General features: G+C 42.2%; 1 protein-coding gene across 4 annotated transcripts in view; it reads right to left on the reverse strand.

The window, feature by feature from the left end:
• SPHKAP (SPHK1 interactor, AKAP domain containing) overlaps positions 1-19,584 on the reverse strand; it is a 111,520-nt gene that overhangs the window by 65,964 nt on the left and 25,972 nt on the right. For all 4 annotated transcript variants that reach the window (XM_034781617.1, XM_034781616.1, XM_034781614.1 and 1 more), the window contains exons 2-3: positions 16,916-17,018; positions 862-972 (exon numbers count right to left, since the gene is read on the reverse strand). In XM_034781617.1, the coding sequence (XP_034637508.1) occupies positions 862-972; positions 16,916-17,018 (214 nt within the window). The remainder of the gene's footprint in view (positions 1-861; positions 973-16,915; positions 17,019-19,584) is intronic.

Genomic DNA, 19,584 nt, shown 5'->3' on the forward strand with positions numbered 1-19,584 from the left:
CCAAAACTTTTTCCCCCCCCCCCAAAAAGCCCCCCCCCCCGTTTCTTGACTGCCCCCTCCAGAACCTCCCTGCCCCTTCTCCTGCCCCCTGGCCCCCTTACCCTGCTGCTCAGAACAGGGTGTTGGGCTCTGTGCCAGCCGGACACGTGGCTTCGCTCCCCAGCACAACAAAACCCGGTCCCTGGCCCTGCACAGTGCTGCCGGACCGGGCTGCAGGGGAGAACTGCCCTTGTATCAGCACAAAGTGCTCTCGCTCCCGTTTTGCTACGCTGCATGGCAGAAACCGCTCCCAGTTGCAAAAGGGGAGGGCTGCACTTTGTGCTGATACACTTGCTCAGAATGCAGGGCGGATCCGGCTCCTCTCCAGCTGCTCCGGAGTCCAGCCCGTGACTTTCCTGCAGCCCTCCCAGCCGCTCGCTCTGCTCTGCCGGGGGAGGGGAGAAATCCCGGACATTTTGAGTGCTTTACAAATTCCCCCCGGACGCTATTTTTAGCACAAAAAGGAGGACATGTCCGGGTAAATCCGGACGAATGGTAACCCTATTATCCTTGTCTTTCTGCTGCGGACTATATGAGTCAATACTGATGGGCCTAAGTCTGTAGGCAAACTTCCAAAGTGATCTTTTCGGTGTCTACTGTATAAAAATCTATACCGGTATTGCTTTGCCTGTTTGTTTAACTGTCTTAATCCAGATTGAAATTTAGGATTTCCAGTTTTAGGTTAAGTAACTAATTACATTTTTTTTTCTGCTACCATGCAGTGATTTTTTTTTTAAAATGGCTGATTAATTTGTGTCTTCATTGAGACAACTCCCTTCCCTCACTTTTCCCCACATAAGTGTAAAGCTTCTGTGTACTTACTGAAGCACATTTGTTTTCTGATTTGTCTTCCACAAAGCCAATTCGGCATGGTGTCCTCTGATTCTGTAGCCAGTAGTCAGTTGACTCTAGTAGACTGTTGCTGCAGAGAACCTGTTAAAATAGATGAATTTACTTAGTTCTAATTCGCTTGAAATAATGGCCTGGACTTGCACCCCTTTAAGTCAATGGGAGTCTTGCTAGTGAGTTTCATTTGGGACAATATTGAGACTTTTGTTCCTTTTGGAAAAAAATGTATACTTAATCAAAATGAGATTATAGAAATTTACACCTCCCCCAATGTCATATCATGTTCACTTCAGAAGTGAAAGGCCTTGAAGATATTTGAAGATATTTTTTGACTATCAAAAACCCACATTTTTATTGGAATACAGATGCGGGGGCTTTAAACTGGTGGACATAAATAGCAAAAAATGAATTTGGTAAAAAGGCCTTTACAGGGAAGTAACATACCATTTTAATTCTACTGGCAGTCTCAGGGCTGGAGGCTGCCAGAAGCATGCATATCATTTTCATATCTGAGTGCTCACTTAGGAAGTTGGAAGTAGTTGGGTAACATTTTAGTCAGTATTGAACTCACTCCTGTGTCTGTTGAAGTCAGTGAGGGTTTTGCCATTGACTCCAATAAGAGTAAGAGTTCCCCTTATGAGTTCAACACTGCAGCCCTTACTCAGACCCCTGGTCTCCATTAGGAGTTTTGGCAAAGTAAAGACCAAGTGATTGTGCCTCTTCTGCCTATCTTTGCCCTGTCCCTAAAGGCCACTTACAATGTCTGTAGACTGGAAAGAGTCAAAGCCAGTCTTACAAGGTGGGTGGTGCAGCCTCTAGAATTAATTTAATTCCTTATGTTGATATTCCTTGACAAATATGAAACACAATGTTCAACAGAGCCAAATAATCTTTTTGATAAAGAAATCTCTGCTATATTATGTATTTTCATTACTAAAACAGATTTGCAAGCTATTACACTTAGCATAACAAAAAAGGGTATTTTCTTTCTGAATGTAGCATGACATATTTTATTGAAATGCCTCAAATTTGTAAGACTGAAATTGTTTTGAAACTGTGACTCACATTACACATGCTGATTGCACCAAAGAATTGTACCAGTATGTGTTTAGGAGTATGTTCTCATTTGCTTCACAATTTGGGCCAAAATAGCTATATTTGAAAATAGGTGGACTGATACCGCAGTAAGCTTATTGGCCAGCTGCAGAAAGTGTCCTAACATAAACTGGGGGGAGTGGCTGAAAATGTGTGGGATCTCCAGTCACCCTTCCATGGGATGGGAACAGAACAAACCACATGATACATGCTCCATCTAGGGAAAAAGAACGGTCCTGTAGCATGGGTAGTAGCCTGGGATGCAGGAGACCTGAGTCCTATTTCTCACTCTGCCATAGGAAGTCTATGTTATCTTGGACAAGACAGTTAGTCATTCTGTGCCTCAGTTCCCAATCTGTAAAATGGGGATAATAGCACTTTCCTACTTCCCAGAGGTGTGGAAAGGATAAATACATTGAAGACTGAGGCATTCAGAAATTGCAGTAAACTCTGTTTAGCAGGAAGGGTTGAGATAACTGTTGTGAGCACTTGTTTTACATGAATACTCTGGATTTTATAGGTGAAATATAGGAGGAAACAGAAACAAAACAACCTAAAATTCATAAGCAAGAACACAAAGATATCACATGCACTGGAGAATTCTCATGACAATTTTTCATATGTTCGTCATCTATGCACAGACTATCCATAAACTGCCTGGCTCCATTTCTCCCACAGCACAGGAGGGTGGTGGTGGCTTCTATCTGTGTAAACATTTTATTACTATTTAAAATAGGCTAGGATTTCTGAGTAGCAGGATGGATGATTTTTTTGCCCATGCTTTAAATGTGGCCAGCCTTGCACATAATAATGAGAGCAGACTTTTCAATTACCTTTAAAATACGGCTGAATTGTTATTCTAGGCCACCACCACATTTCTGTTGTTCTCAGTCCTGGAGGTACAGCACACAATACACAGCTCAGGTAGAGTTGGGGCAAAGGTGGCTCTAAAATGCCTTTGCACCCTCTGGATTTGGGGCTGGTGCCTGCACTGCTAGTACTGCTCCACAAGATGGAGCTGTCAATCATCCTGGTGACATGACCTATGGGAACTCTCCTTTCATCTCTCGCTACACTCCTACAATGGTGCTTTTGAGGAGCCTGAGTACAGCTGTCTACATCAGTTTTGCACACTGCTTGCACCAAGGAGTTTTCCCCAGCTGGCTGAGGTCCTTCCTCATCCTTTATATAATGCTGCAGCAGAATACAGGGGCATAGTGTGGGAAGAATCCTTCACATAGAAAATGCCTATACTAGAGCATGCATGTAGAGCAACCTGGTACACTTCCCCATCTGCAGATTCTTCCATGGAAAAGGGTGATTTGGCCTTAATACTTTAAAAAGGATTAGACAACTGCAGGAATAAGAATAGCAAAAGCAGTGACACTAGCTATAAACCACCTTGTGTGGTTAATCATCTTCACCCTGTAGGGATATCGGAAAGCATATCTGTGAAATGGATTTATGTTTCATTCTGATTTCTTACAATTCTTGCATAACATAAACTATGCACTAACTTTTCCTCACTCTTGTTTATGAAATAATAAAGTGCCATGTTTTAAAACCATACATTTACTACCATGTTTAAAGTAATCAAAATGCAAGTAGCTTGCTTTATCACTGTGCTGGGATAAAATTATAAAACAGTGCTTGACTCTCAATCTTATTGTGTAGGAACCTTGCGAATTCTGCTCTAATAATACACTTTAAGAGGCAAACAAGAGCTATCTCTGAGCTCTAATAGCCTCTGTCACTATTGTGCAGCCTTTTATACTGACGTCCCACTAAAGACAAAAAGAAGATAGTAGGCAGGTACCGTACTAGTGGATATGGTGAGTATGCTGTATGTTTGTTTACAAAAAGTCACCCTGGAGAGAGTCAAAAGCAAAATCCTTCTCTGTGATGCACTGTGCTTATCTGTATTGCAAATAAATCAATAATTCCATTACAAAAATGACTTGGTAACAAGCAATTCCAAATGCCACTCAACTGACAATATTCACTAAGTATCAACTAGAAGGTGGTCTCCATGTAGGTTGGGAGGTTTTCAGGACTATGCTTTGCTTAAGTAAAATTTCCCCTCCATATGTTGTGAATGGTCCCTGGAATGCTTCCCATGTGTCCACAACAGCCTCACTGAAATATTCTTGGGCAGTATGACACCACACTACCAGAACTCCTACCTGTGGCCAATATCATGCACTTGTTAGAAAGCAGGCAGCCTGTTGCACCCACATGAGCCCCAGTGACTTCAGGGGGGCTCTGTATGGGTGCAGCACGGAGGCCCCATACTCTTAATTGATATGGGCCTATAGTAGCTGCTGTCTACGGAGGAGGCTCTGTTGACTTGTTTGACTTGGGGCAGATAGAGGTGAGGAACTACTACAAAACTGCCTTTGATAACTAGACTCTGAGAGCCAAATTCAGTCCTTTATGTGAGCAGGTGCAACCCTGTTGAGAGATCAAGTGATGGTTATTATTCACCTTCATTTTATTGAAGAGTGTAGTAGTCTTCCTTGTGCTCAGTGCTGTACACTGTGGCTATGATGTGGTCACAATCTCAAAGATGTTACATTTTAAATTAGATGATTAAAATTAAAATCCTCTGAGCCTGATTCACCACTGCTTTTCTTGCACTCTTGATAGTCACTTGCATACACGTAGCACACGCTTAACAGGTGTAAAATGCTCCCATTCTGAATTTGGACACAGACTGTCTCCTTCACACAGCTGTAAATGATTACACTAGGTGTAAGGCATTGAGGAGTCAGACCCAGTGAGCTGGGGGTATGTACAGGCTTTATGGACTGCTCCTCCGAGGTGCAAGTGCTGATTTTACATCTGAATACTGGACACTATATTTAGCAATCCATTCAAGTTCTTCAGGAAAAATATATATTTACAAAAAAGGTTCCTGGCTACCAAAACACAGGGATATTAACTTCATTCTTTCCATTTGATATTGGTTTATGAAAACAACAGCTAACACTTCCTAATGTTTATAGTAGAGAGAAGAAGGTAAACTAAGAGCTACCTCTATGTCAAAAGAGGCCAAATAGTTGGTCTGTCCAGGAAAGGGGGAAGAAGAAGAAGTAAGTGTGTCCAAACTTCACAACAAATCCTGGCCTTCAAAATACCTGTTCCTAAAGTTTAAGGAACCTTAAATCCATAGAGAAACGTTCCTTGTGCCCTCTAAGGCCAGTTTTTCTGGGATAAAGTCACAGAAAGCAGATATCCTTTCCTAAGATCAAAAAGTGGTCGGTCTGCTTTTCCAAAATACAAATTTCTTCAGAAAAGCAAAGAAAATAAATTGGATAAAAGAATAATTAATACAAGGAGCAGAATATGGGTGAGATGAGGAAAATGCAAGGGGGAGGTTGGGATAAGAGGGTAAAAAAAGTTTAACTACATTTAGGGGCAATTACTAATGGTCCAGTAATTAACTAGGAACATAGGAACTGCCATTCTGGATCAGATCCAAGGTTCATTTAGTCCACTACCCTGTCTCTGACAGTGGCCAACACCAGATGATTCAGAGGAAGATATGAAAACCCAGTGATAGGCATTTGTGAAATAATTTTCTCCCACATTAGGTCTCATCCTGATTTCTAATAGAGATTGGCTTAAGCCTCAAGCACAAGATTTAATGTCCTTCCAAAATGTGATATAATTAATTACGACAACTTTGGATAGTCTTTATCCATATAAATGTCCGATCCTTTTTCTGAATCTTAAATTCTTGGCCTCAACAATTCCTGTGGCAATAAGCACCACAGTTCAATTACAAGATGTAACTAGAAACAGAGTGAGGATGGCGGATCTAAGCAAAGGAAAGGAACATGTTAATCTGCCTAAAGCCCAGCACTACTATTCTATGGCAGAAGTGAGAATTCACTCCATCAAAATATTTACTGAGAAAAGCAAATTGTGCAAACCACAAAACGAGCCCAGATCATCTTTCTAGGGGACAACCCATTAGAAGTGGATAAGGGAAAAACTGTGCAACGATTCCTTCACAGAACCAAGCTACCACTGGCTAGGTCCCGATGAAGCTGCAGAGGGAAGTCAGAAGACTATTTATTATTACCCTATGGGGACTGGGCCCATAACCTTTACTACCATAAGCCAGCAATCATAATACTGACCTATGCAGCCAGCTAATATAGCTATCTATATTAGCTCCCACATAAATCTCCACACAGAAACCATAGTGCCATGAAGTACAGTGCCTTCCGCAAGGCCTCTTGTCTACAGACACCTATGGAGGGGCATTCACATTGGGCCAGTTAGAGTGGAATGGTACCTTTGAAGTATTGGTCCTTCTCTCTACCATGCAGAAAAGGGGAATAACTAGTTTGTGGAGGGGGCCCTCCACATGCTAATCTCTAGCAGACTATCCAGACCCTGGAATACAGATCTATGACAAAAACCTTCAAACCACAAGTGTGTTTAGTGATCACAAATATGCCAATGTGACCAAAGACTTTGTACCGAGAATGGCAAAGCCTTGAATTTTAAAACAGTCCTTTCCTTGGGGGAATGCTGCCTACTCTTGTTTACCAGTTCATTGACTCTGCACTCGATAAATATCATACCTTCTGCCTCAGTGAAAATAGAGTCCTGCTACCATAATTAACTCAGACTAGATGCATAAACTAAAACATCATGTATGCCACAGAAGCATGTCTCCTCTTGCCTTTGCAAAGTGTTGGTCATTTTTTTATATATTTGTGCTGAAATCTTGAAATAAAGAGATCTTATTGCTGTTGAAAAAATGTTTCTGCCCCCTGGAACCTCTCTACTTTAAAACTGTCACCACTCTAGATCTTAGACTGTTACCAATACAGAGTAACCCAAGGGAACTCTATGATCCTGTTCAAAGCTAGAAGTAGTTGGGAAAAGGACACGATCTTTATCTATAAATTACTCAGTAAAATCTAAGGCAAAGTCAATCATATTCTCCTTTGCAGAGACAACAGAAATTACAGCAATTAATGGGTATGTGCACACTGCAATTAAACACCTGTGGCTGGCCTGTGTCAGCTCGAGCGCCAGATGATCCCAACTGTCTACACTGCAAATGTACAGCCCCAAAGCCCTACAAGCCCAAGTCAGCTGACATGGGCCAGCTGTAGGTGTTTAATTGCAGTGTACACATACCTGACTTTCTATTCCTATTTTCTAAGTCTTTCTTCAAGATACATTGTTTTAAAATTTTTTGTATCTTATGTAATAGGTCATAGAATTCTTCCACTTCCACAACTTCTAGTCCTCAGGAACTAAAGTTCTAACGCTTGTCAGAGATACTCTCCTGTGCATCTGAAATTGCCTCTTTGAGCTTAAACATCCCAGCAAGAGGTAAACTGACATACTTTCTTTTTGAATTTTCTTTAAAATCATGGCTAATGTGGTTTCAGATTTAATCACTTTGGATCTTTCTTCCCCATAACACAGCCCCTCTTTCAGAACCTAGGGGACAGTGTGTGGAACTTGGAGTCGGAAGGCCTGACGGTGCTCTGCCACAGACTTGATGAGTGATCTGGGGCCAGTTATTTCAACTTTCCATACATCAGTAGCCCCATCTGTATATACATAAGCACTGGATAAGAGCTATTCTTATTCTTTAACAACAGCCAGTGCTCCCCTGACTTGTCTTCTAACAAGGGTCTAATTAGGGCTTTAGGATATACTCCTCCTCCTTCCCCACCTGCCCCTCCCTCCCCCCCCCAAATTCCCCAAGGGTGGCTTCCCACCTTTATTGACAAAATAGCTGTGGCTTGTGGCAACATTTATTAATTTAATAACCCAAAAAAGTGAGCTGGGGACCCAAAGCTCCACTCATACCCAACCCTCTGCTACTGGGTCACCACATGGTTCTTCCATCCCCTTTTAGGGAACCATTTTAAGTGAAAGCACATGCTGATTGTAGGTAATGCTCCTGAATTAATGTTTGAAAAGGTCACATGTTAGGCCTGAGGGTGTGGACAGGATGGCTCAGGATGAGTTGATAGTTCAGGTGTCTATTGAAATTGTCTATTCAAGGAGTCTATTCAAGTACATTCAACTTGTTTGTTTTTATAATTCTTTTCATGACAGAATTTGGGGATGAGGCTGTGTAATGGGTGTCCCCCCCCCAAGGCAGAGCAGGTTATTAGGATAATTAACTTGATAGGCTGCACCTGTGGGAGAACCAAATGAAGCCCATATGCACAGGGGCAGGCTGAGTTTGTATACAGCCAGCAAGCTGAGAACAGAAGAGGGTTGCAGGGAAAATAGTCTGTAGTTGCTTTTTGAAAGAAGGGCCTTGATCTTGGTTACAGAGCCTGGTAGAGAAGGGAAGAAGTCTGGGAAAATAGCTGGAACCCAGAGTAGTGGCATAGGACCTGGCCTGGAAGTAGAAGACTAGAACAGCATAAAGACAGCTGACCCAGTGGGATTCTGATACCCCCGAAGAAGAAAACTATAGTGACCTGGCTGGAGGGACCTCCATGTCTCCTGGAGAGTGAGGAGGGAGGTATCTGACCTGAATGGCGAGTCCCCAGAAGTAGCCCCAAGGAGGCACCGAGTGGTGAGTGAACTCTGACAGGGTAGAAAGAAGACACCATCACATGGGAGGTTGGTTTGAAAGTAAGCTCAGGACTCTATCTCCTCAGGCTGGCTATGAGCAAATAGCATCACTGGGATGATCTCACTTAGCCAGATTCTGCCCTCTGATATGCATAGCTCCCACTGGAGTTGTATGCATGTATCTAAGCGCAGAATTTAGCCCAGGCTTTGGAAGTGCAGAGAAGGGTACAACATGCAGGTGCTTTTTCCCACTTCTAGAACTAGTCTCAAAGATTAAGTCTCCTTCCTGTTGTAGGAGGAGGCCTGAGATCACAGCTGTTAGTGAGGCAGTTTGGATTGCATGAGGGTGAGGGGAAGAGGCTGACCAGAATAAAGTTCTGGGTGAAATACTTGATAAATGGCTTGAGGTTGCTTCTCATTTGCTATAGATCATGATGCTAGGTGGCCTCCCTGATGAATGACATTTTCAGCATACATGCTTCTCATCTGATTCTTTCCTCCTTGCTTTTCGTCTATTAGAAGATTTGCTGTTCCTTTTGGTTTCAATGGTTTGCTCTTGTTTTGTTGTATAATGCTATGCCTCCAATTCACAGGTGCAGCCTAACTGTTTGGTACTGCATCTGGGGAAGTGGACAAAGGTGGCTTTAAGCTACCTCTTTGCTTCCTGGATTCTTGAGTCATCTGATGACGAGTTCAGCCCCCAGTGCAGTTGACAGCAGCCTCATGGCTGTTCTAAGCTATACTTGACATTAGTGGTCTCAAAGGCCTGTTCTGGCAGCTGAGCACAGCTAAGGTGCAACAGCGTTCTGGCTACGCTCCCAGGGCTGGCCCATAACATTTTGGCACCTGAGGCGGGGAGCTCAAATGATGCCCCCATGCCTCCTTGCTTGGGCCAAAACTTTGAAAGGTCTCAATTCTGCCTTCTTCCTGTTCTACTCCTCTTGTGGTACTGCTCTGCTACCTACCCCAATAAAGGAGAACTAACAACTTAAAATGCCTTACTTAAAATTTTTGAGCAAGGCATTTTAAGAACACTTACATTTGCTGTTCAGGCGTTTGAAAGTTAATTTTTCTTGTCTGCATAGTAAACACTGGCATTTTTATCTGTTTGAATAATCAAAGTGGTGCTTTACGTGCCTTCTTGGTTGCAAAGATTTGAACTGGTTCCTGCTGAAGGCCCACAGTCTGGGCCAGCTCATGTTCTATTGAGATGGTTGCAAGGTCGACCAGCCTCTCCTGTGTCATTGTGGAGTGTAGATGTGTTTTTTATTAACTTCACCTTGGAGAAGCTGCGTTCTCCACTGGCAACTGTTACAGGAAGTGTTAGAAGTATGCGCAGAGCACCAAAAGTATTTGGAAAGAGGGTGGTCATCTTATTTGTGCACATATATTCCAGAACAGCCTTTGGAGTTGATCCTGCTGAAATGTATCTTGAAAGGGCTTTCAGTTCATCACCTTAATCACTCATATCAATATCGTGCATGTTGTCATGTGTCAACACTGTCTCTAGTGCCCTGGATTGCTGGTGTAGGTCATCTTCAGGTATAGTAAGGAGTTTTGGAATATCCTACAACATCCCAAATATACTGCTGTGTTCCTTGAGCTGCATGAAACCTTCTTCAACTGACTGTATTGCACAATCAGCACCTGGTTAAAGAATTCAACTTTGAATTGTTGTTTGGGGGTCTCTTATGGGATTATCCCATGCCTCGTAATCAAAGTGTCGTCTTCTTCGGTGACTCTTGTATTCTTGGATGGGTGGGAAAATAGCTTCAGTGTGAAGTTCCTCTGCCAACCTCTGTGCACTCTTCAGAACACTTTGAAATCCCTCATCTGACCGGTAAGACTGTAGGTATGACTTCGCTTTGTCCAGTTGTTCCATTGCTCCAGATATATCAAGGTCAACACCTTGGAGTCTCTTGCTTACAACATTTATTTCAAACAGTATGTCATGCCACAATACTAAGCCACACAGAAATTTGAAGTTCTGTATGTTTCTGGTGATTCCATTTCCCTCTGCCACTGTTCTCCCACAAAGTTCCTGTCCTAGCATTATCCTCGATAAAGGCAACTATGGCATCATCTATCTTCCCAATTTGGTGTTTGATAGGCTTTATCGCCTCCACTCAACTTTCCCATCGTGTGGCACTCAGTGGTTTCAGTGTCAGAGAGGATGTTCCCAGATGTTGCTTCAAAATTTGCCATCGATGAGTTGATGCAGAGAAAAATACATAGATGCTTTGAATTACATTAAAAAATTCAGCAGCCTCACTAGAAGCTGATGCTGTATCACTGACCACCAAGTTCAATGAATGAGAACTTCATGGGACAAAAAAAGCGTAAGAGTTTAACTCTCGGATCCAAGTCTGCTCTCCTCTGTTCTTTCCTCTCATGTTGGCACAATTATCGTAGCCCTGACCTCTCATGTCAGCTATTGCAATTCCTGTATCTTCCAGCTTTTTAAGAAGCACATTTCATACCAGCTCCTGTAGTATCATCATCAATAAATTCTAGAAAATGCTCTCTGACAGTCACCATTGCAGGGACATTTTTCACTAGGTTCTGTTTATTACAAAACACACCATTAAAGTCATTTGTTTCGTATGGCTGATATCAGGTGTGCAGTCAAGAATAACAGAGTAATATCTTGCTGACTTCAGACCTGCCACAATCTTGTTTGACTTTTGTTGCCAGTAACTCTATGATCTCATTTTGAATTGTTTTTCCAAGGTAATGGTGTGTGTTCATGTCTTCGGTGGTGACTCTTCTTAGATGCTCCTGGAGTACAGCATCAAACTCAGCCATCAGCTACATAATTTTAAGGAAGTTTCCATTGTTTGGTGCACACAGCTGATCTGAAGTGCCACGCAGTGCTAGGTTTTGGGTAGCAAGCATTCTCACAATGGTAATGAGCCTTTTCAGAACATTTTGCCAGTACAGAGACTCTGATGCAATCTTCTCTTGATGCTGATCATCTATGGTGGCCTTTAACCTTAGTCTCATCTCAAGCTCTTTCCATCTATGGAATGCTCTCTGGTGATTTGCTGCCTTCTCATGGCATGCCAGATTTTTCCAGTCCTTTGTTCCTGTAGAACCCAATATGGCTGGAACATTAGACTGGAAGAGTTTGCAACAAAAACAGTATGCAGCATTCTGGGTTTTTGAGTACATAAGTGGCCTCTCCACTTTGTCACCATTGGGGATTTTAGGCCAGTAATGTGTTGGATGGAACCTTCTATTTTCATTGTCTTTGGGGAACATGACGTTTTTTCACTTGCTGTGGCCCGTGCAGTACAAGGAAGTACCTCAGGCTACTGCTCAAGTGGGTCCACAGTCCTGGATCATCTAGACTTTAGTTCCTTAAGTCAGCAGCAGCTGTTTCTTGCGCCTCCACCACACTCTTCTCTGATCTACACTTTTCTTCAGGAACGTGCATGGTTACATCCATCTGAGATGGAGATATGGATGCTGCAGTAGCTGCCAGGCCACTTGCACTCTGACTAACTGGAAGATCAGGCATCTCCTCACCACTCACATCCTCACTGGGGCCGAAGGCTCACCGTGAACACTTGTCTATGCATCTCAGGAGAGCTCCTTCCTGCTTGAATAGAAAAGCTTCCTTTGCTTGCTTTCTTTTTCTGAATGCTGCCCCAGAGGGGCGTTTTCTTCTTTCACCCATGACTGCTGTTCTGTGCCAGCTATAGTGGCTCTCAACACTCAGTTGAAGGGGACAAGTAAGCAGGCTGGTGGCAGGGCCTGAGTGAGGGAAGATATCAGCATCTTAAGGGCCGAAGTGGCTCCTACTACTTCAGTTGACTGCCTGTTCTCCTCAAGTGGGCTCAGGGAAGCAGCAGGAAACAGGAAGCTCCCTGAGAAGCTGGTGTTAATCAGTCCAGGCTCCTGGGAGTGCTAGAGGAGTATATAAGAGGCTCCTCCTCCTCCCTCTCCCTGCAGTTCCTGCTGCTTTCTTTTGTTCCCTCTCTCCCCTCTTCTTCTGCCTGCCTATTATGTCTCGTGCCCTCCTTCCTCCAGCACAGCACTCCATCTCTGTGCATCTAGAGCAGAGAGAACACATATGCACCAGCAGCAGACACCATTTTCTACACTCTGGGTCCTAGTGCGCCACCCGCCCCTCCTCCCCCCAGTCTGGCACCTGAGGTGGCCGCCTCAGTTTGCCTCATGGTAAGGCCAGCCCTGTACACTCCCAACATAGCTGCTATGGCTTGGATCCGGCCAGCATACTGCTCATTTGTTGTCACCCTTGAGCAGTACAAAGGTCTATCTATTTTTTGTGCCACCCATGCCTGCTTGCTATAGCACTCTGCTCCTCTTCAGTGGTGGCTAGGGCAGCTAGAGATTGTTGAGCCTGATACAGCTTGACTAAAAGATGTCTTTGAGTTCAGGCAATAGAGGCTCATGCATTAAGCTTCAGAGGTCCCGGGTTTGATCCCAGCTGATGACCGGGGTCTGTCAGCATTACACATGCATGACCTCAGTGTTGTGATTTTATCGTTTAATGAATGGGTAGTTCGGTTCAAGTGTGTGTATGGGGGGGATTTTGCCATTAAAAAGTGAGAATGTTAATAGTTTCTCCATAAGAAATAACCATGTGGTCTGAAGTGCCACAAGCTCAGTTCATCCTGTTTCTCCCCTCCCACTCCAAATCCATGCCTGGATGTTCCCTGTTCTACATGGAAGGGGTTTCTGCCATTTTTTTTATAGCATCCCCTGTTGGTCCAGGCACTCTGGAACCTTTTCCAGAGTCAGTTGAGGAAAGGGGTGGAGACTGGGCAGGCCAGGGGAAGGAGTGGGCCCATCGTCCCCTCTGCAACCTATAGAAATTAGTAGCAAAGAGAGTGGAGTCTGGGGCTATGTTATCTCTTCCAAGGAGATGAAGGAACTAGGGGGTCGGAGTTGATGTGGAGGCACAGGGGGCCTCTATGCAGATGCCCTGAGACTCCCACAGATCTGAGTGATGTGGGGGTATGAGAAGATGCCAGTCTGTGGGGGGATCATGGAAGTTGCTAGAGACACTTCCTTGGGGTTGGGGCAGACTATGCCACGTAAGAACAATATGGGGGAATCTTGGCAACAGAATCGTTGTGGATATCTTCTCACTCAGAACCCCCCTCCTATTGTTTTTTCTGTGCAAAGGGATAATCTGAGCCATTGTGCGGTATCTAAGGGTAATGTTGACTAACGGTAACTAGTACGTATCTACATACACACTATGTAGAGAGAGAAAATGCATGAACAGTTGAATTTCTTGATAACTAGAGGTTAACATCACGTGATGACTTTTACTGGAAAGGCCACTTTCCCTTCATTTGCAAGGAATTATCGCAGGTTTGTCCTAGGATGTCAATGTCTAAGATAATTATCTCTATGCTGATAATATAGGGTCAAAATTTCTTATATTTACTAGAATCTTATTTAATTTTTGAGGATATAATCTTCTCCCTGCGAACATGTGGCTGTGAGGATAAAGAATCTCAGCCACTCGTGTATTAATTTGCAGGATCAGATCCTACATGGCACTAGTTAGTTTTTCAAATGTAATTTGGACACATCTGCTTCTCAGACTGATAGCTCCAGCAGTGTATTTGAATATATGTTTGTGAAGAAGCACCAATTCGTTATATCCATTGCAAAGTACATTTAATTGCAGTATAGCAAACTTACACACCTGTAATGAGTAATGTGAACTTGTACAATGTTACCAGTCATTCAGTACATTCTATATTGTCCATTTCAAAATAGGTTCTCCCTTCTCTAAAATCTTGTAGACGTCTTCATACACAGAATGATTACATATTGAACCAAATTTTGCTCATGTTCCTCTGACGTACATCCATAATAATATTTTGCTGAGGTCCGTGAAGTTACTTTAGACTTAAAATTGTGTAACTGGAAGCAGAATTTGATTCATACAGCATTCTTATGTGTAGCAGCTGCGTGCACCACACTGTTGTATATTAGGTGCTCAGTGGAAATCATACTTTAAATAATTCAAGATGAATCTGCATCATGCATTAAATGTGAAATCAGCAGTAATTCATGGTTGTAGAAAAAAGTTTTCCACTTGCATCTAGACTTAACTGTCAGCATTACTCAGTGTGTGGTGAAACAATGAACTAAATCCCCTTTTAGCACAATGTGGCATGGAAAAGTCACTCCTTCCCAAAGGAAGAAACACTGAACTTGTGTGAAGTTAACAGTTTCCTGCTCTCTAAGATATTTAATATATAGTAAATCTATCTACAATAGATACAACATTGAGGTTCTGCTCTACAAACAAGACATCTGCATGTTTATGCCTAATCGTCTTAATTGCTTTGGTTAATTACCACTTTTCAAAAAGATATGAAAGAGGTACATGCAGAATAAGATGAGACATCAAGGGGCTCATCTCTTGCATTCATTCAGATTGGTCTGTGAAGTAATAGGCAGCATGAGAGATGCTGCCTAACAGTAGCTGTACATGATAGAAATAGCTCTTCAAACTTGCAAGTGAATCAGCTGGAATGCTTAAATCATTCCCTGCCAGTGGGAGACCAAGGAGGCTCTAATCCAACAGCAATTATAAATCTTAATTAAACTTACTTTTAACAAACATAATATAAAAGAGAAGGTGGTAGACTGAGCTGATGTTTTTGTGTGGCTAAAAGCATACAGAAAGAATGTTAAAGTATACGTAACAATTCCTCAAATGTGCCCAAAATGTTGTGCTGTTGGCAAAATGCAGAAGTGAACTGCTTGATTTTGATTGTACAGATGTATTAGAAGTTGATTCTCATATTTTACTATTAAAATCTTAACTGTAAGAGTCCAGGCAGCTGGAACAGCTCTGAGTTACTGGTGTGGTGTCCTCCTTTAAAACTCTTTAAAGTTAGCCTGGTGTGTGTAAAGGTGCCAGGTTGACCCACCCCAGGGGTGAAGTCTTCTGTATAGGTACAACTGGCTACATGATCTTCCTCTCACTAACATGTCAGCGTGCCACAACCTGATATGAAGCAGCTGCCTCTGGCAGGAGTAAATCAAGAATCATGGGGGACCAATGTCACTGAACATTTTTCTCTTAATATTTTCATTGAAATGAGGAGAAATATAGGGAGTACCTATCAGGTTCCAGTTACGTGTCCATTTTTTTTTTTTTTTTTCTTTTTTTTTGCTTGCTTTTCTTAAAAGCAAATAAGCACTCTCCTGAATAAACCAAACATTTCAGTTCACGCTTAAGTATGGCTTTTAGCTACTGCCTCCAGCTGAAGTGAGCTAGAACTTCCCCAGTGAAAGCAATGGCTAGGGGGTAGGGCTAGTTGAGCTTTTTGACGAAAATAGAATTCGACAAATGAAACTTTTTCAGTAAATTTTAGTTTGGGGTCAAAAATTATAATTTTTTTTTTTTTTTAAAAGTGACCTTTTTGAGGTGGAGGTTCATTTAAAAAAAAAAAAAAAAAAAAAAAAAAAAAAACTGAGAATTTTGCTACATTTCCTGTGGGGAAAAATAACTGGTTTTTTGACTGGCTCTAATATTGTGCCTCTGCTTAGCACAATTTCTCGTAGAGCTCCCCAGAGCACTCCTGCCTGTTGCAAAATAGGAGCAGAGCTGTGACCCTCCCTCTCCCGCACCTCTTCAAAGGTTCTGCTAGTTCTCCCCCTTTTCTGCTCCTACACAAGAGACAGCCACAACCTGGCCCTGTAGGACATGGAATGTATGCTACTAAGGTTTGAAGTTCTTTAGCGGCATATTCTCAGTCACAGTGAAATAAGTGTACATATAAATGTTTGTCCTGCCTTGCTCCTAATAGGTGTGCGCACACACTGTTCTAGTCCAAACTTACCCTTAACTTATATAATTAAACATAAACCTTAGTCTAAGTTTTTCCCTGACCTTAGCGGTTCCTAGGGTTGTCTCCCATGTCCCATTTGCCTCAAAATAACACTTACTCTTTTATGATCTTGGACTGAAAGTCCACCTAAGTCAGACACCAGAATAGGCAGAAGAGCTCTGGACCTCTATGCAAGGTCCTAGAACCTGACAACCTATTATAACACAGTTCTGGGACAGTTCACACACTGTCTGCTGCTTTGGTAAGAAGGGAAAAATGGAAAACTGCCTATGAAAGTGATCACTGCTACACTTAACATGTATTGTATTGTCAAATCATTGGCAAACATAGTCTAACCAAATAAAACTGCAAAATACCCAGACCATTTGGATTTTAATATTAATGTTTCTATATCATTGACATTGTTTTGTGCATCAATTGATTTTTATAATCCCTATTAAGGCATGAGTTAAAGCAGAGCTTCACTGTTGGTTAGATCTGCCTTGGAAAATAAAATAAGCTTAGAGAGAAGTTACCTTCTTACATGCTGTGACAGAGCTCCCCAAACTGCTTTCTGAACTGTCTGTGCCGCTGACTTGGTGTTCTGAGACTTCATACATCAGTGGGGATTCAAAGTTGCTGAAGAAAGAGAACAACAACAACAAAAATCCTTCCAATGACTCATCTACATAAATACATGAAACGATGCCAAAAATACAGCTCAATTTAAAGAAATGCATCTTAACTCAAATTGCACCAACCTCTCTGCACTTTCCCTGGCTGATGTTACCATTCTGTTGATTACCCCAATTTTCCCATTTTTGGAGGACTATCCTATAATGAATACAAAATAGCAGACTGCTGCCTTTTAAGGACTAGAATATAGCACTTAGCTGGACCTACTTACGTCTGCCTGTCTTTAACAATATACTAAAATGTGGTGCTAGCATCTTTTCTTAAGCAAGCAGTCTTGAGCAGTAAATGGCATCCTCGCTATGTTAATTGAGCTTGGTAGACACTAGTATAAAAGAAAATTCATACTATACTTCATCCTCACTATTACCTGCCTGGGATCTGAGACGTGAGTTGAATAATAGTCATTAAAGCAAAAAGAAAACAGTGGGAGTGACTGAACTCAAAGGCCCAGGTAAAGTAGCTTTATAATCGCAGACTAGGACAATGCACACATACTCTATATTGCATGTTGTGTGCGTGCTGCTGAATTGTACTTATTCTTCACATCTGCATCTTCCTCTTGTGAAGTCATGCAAATCAGACTTCCAGTCACAGTATTTATACATGCAGCTGATAGCAATCCTAAAGCATTGCTTTTGGATTAGCTTAATTATTTCTTGTAGAACAAAGGCTGCTAACTAAATAATTCATAATCAAATTATAGCAAGGTAAATTCAGTTAAATAAGCCTGCCTCTCTCTTTATGCATGACTTCAGAGTCCCTAAAGATCATACAGCACCAAGGGCCCATTCCTGCAAACATTACTCGCCATAGTAAGCATTAAACCTTCTATTAAGTGTCCCATTCCACCTGGTTATAAGTGTGTGTTTGCAGAACTAGGCCCTAAATTATCATTATTTCAGTATTAATTATAAACTTAATCTAAGTGTCATATATTTTCAGGTTATTGCCTAGTGAATTCAGCACAGTTCTCAGTACCCTTTAAGAGCTGTGCATCCAATTTCCTGAGAAGCAAGCTGAAAGTTTATCCCATATAAAATATAGAAAATCTTCAAAATAGAGAACTTGATCCTGCATTCCTTACACATCCAAAACTCTGAACTAAGTCAAGGCACAGTCAAATGGTGTGCCACGAATGTAGGATTTGCACTATCTCATAGGTTAAAGAGAGTCCTGAGTTTGTTTTCTCAGAATAATATTTACATGTTTTACTTTATATAGTGTAGGGCCAGATGCTGGTGCTACTTAGTGTGAGTAAGTACAGGTAACTTATTCTGCAAATAGGGACTTGCAGTCAGTAGGACTATGTGTTGAGTGAGGTCCTGGACCTACTCAGTTAGTGTAAGGATATCAGAAGCTGATCCATAATTAATAAAAAATGTATTGTCTAAATACAGTGAATTTAAAATAGCTAATCAAGAAAATTTAAGGCTAAAGTAACTTTTAATAAATGTATTTATTGCATGAAAGTACAGTGCATTAATAGAGATGCAGTAAAGGCACAAATATCCTTAAAAAGCTAGGTTTACCTGACATGCATGATCACTACACCTGTGATGGGGAAGACTGACTACTTAAAGATAGTGGTGGGGGCGGGGGAGCCCACCCCTCATCAGGTGGCATAGCCCTTTAAGATTTTTGGGAGGCTCTGATGTACACAAACACTTTAAGAAATAAGAGGTACTTTTGGAGAGGAAGTGGTCCTGGGAATAAGTAGTGTTTGGGAGAAAGTCAGTTACTGTTTCTTTAAGGGACTGGACCAGGAGCCTTGCATAGTGGACAGGACAAGGCTTCCCCTCTCACCCGAGCAATTGTGGATGAGCTGGGAGAAGAGAACTAGCGGATATGCTGCCTCCTCCCACATAGCAGGGCGGTCACCTGCAGGAGAAGGCTGTCTGCTGAACCCACTGAGGACTAACTGGGGAGAAGGGACTACCCGAAAGAGAAGCTAGCTGAGGCCTTACAGCTGGCATAAGTTACAACCCAGCTCCAAGGAGGAGAGCTGGGGACTCCTAGCTGGCGGAGGGAACAGAGTGACTGTTTAAAGTAAATCCCAGCTCCAGGATTGGGGCTGGGTGGCATCCTGAACAGGGACAAGAAAGTTGACCAGGACTCTCTTATATGGACTCAGTGGATATGAACTAGGGCGACTAATGAAGCGAGTTTCACGCTATAGCAAGACTTAATAAATGAGACCTCATGAAGTGGATGAATGTTTTGAACCAGTGTAGTCAGGGAAATTGAGAAGAACATGAGGAGGTGCTGAGCACAATGCTCTTTCCCTTCTTACACCACCATTTAATGTTTTCAATCTTCAGCCTTTTCTTCACCTGTCTAATCTATGCAAAGGACCAATAGCTGTAAATACTCCAACATCTGTAGTCAACTTAGCAAGGAAAAATTACATTACTATAGGGGATGTCTATGTAACTCAAGACAAAGTATGGGGTGGATACTGATCTTACTCCAGTTTTACACCAGAGGATCCCCATTAAAGTCAGTGGCATCA

The sequence above is a fragment of the Trachemys scripta genome, chromosome 9 (assembly GCF_013100865.1).
Source record: "Trachemys scripta elegans isolate TJP31775 chromosome 9, CAS_Tse_1.0, whole genome shotgun sequence".
In the NCBI taxonomy this organism is placed as follows: domain Eukaryota; kingdom Metazoa; phylum Chordata; order Testudines; family Emydidae; genus Trachemys; species Trachemys scripta.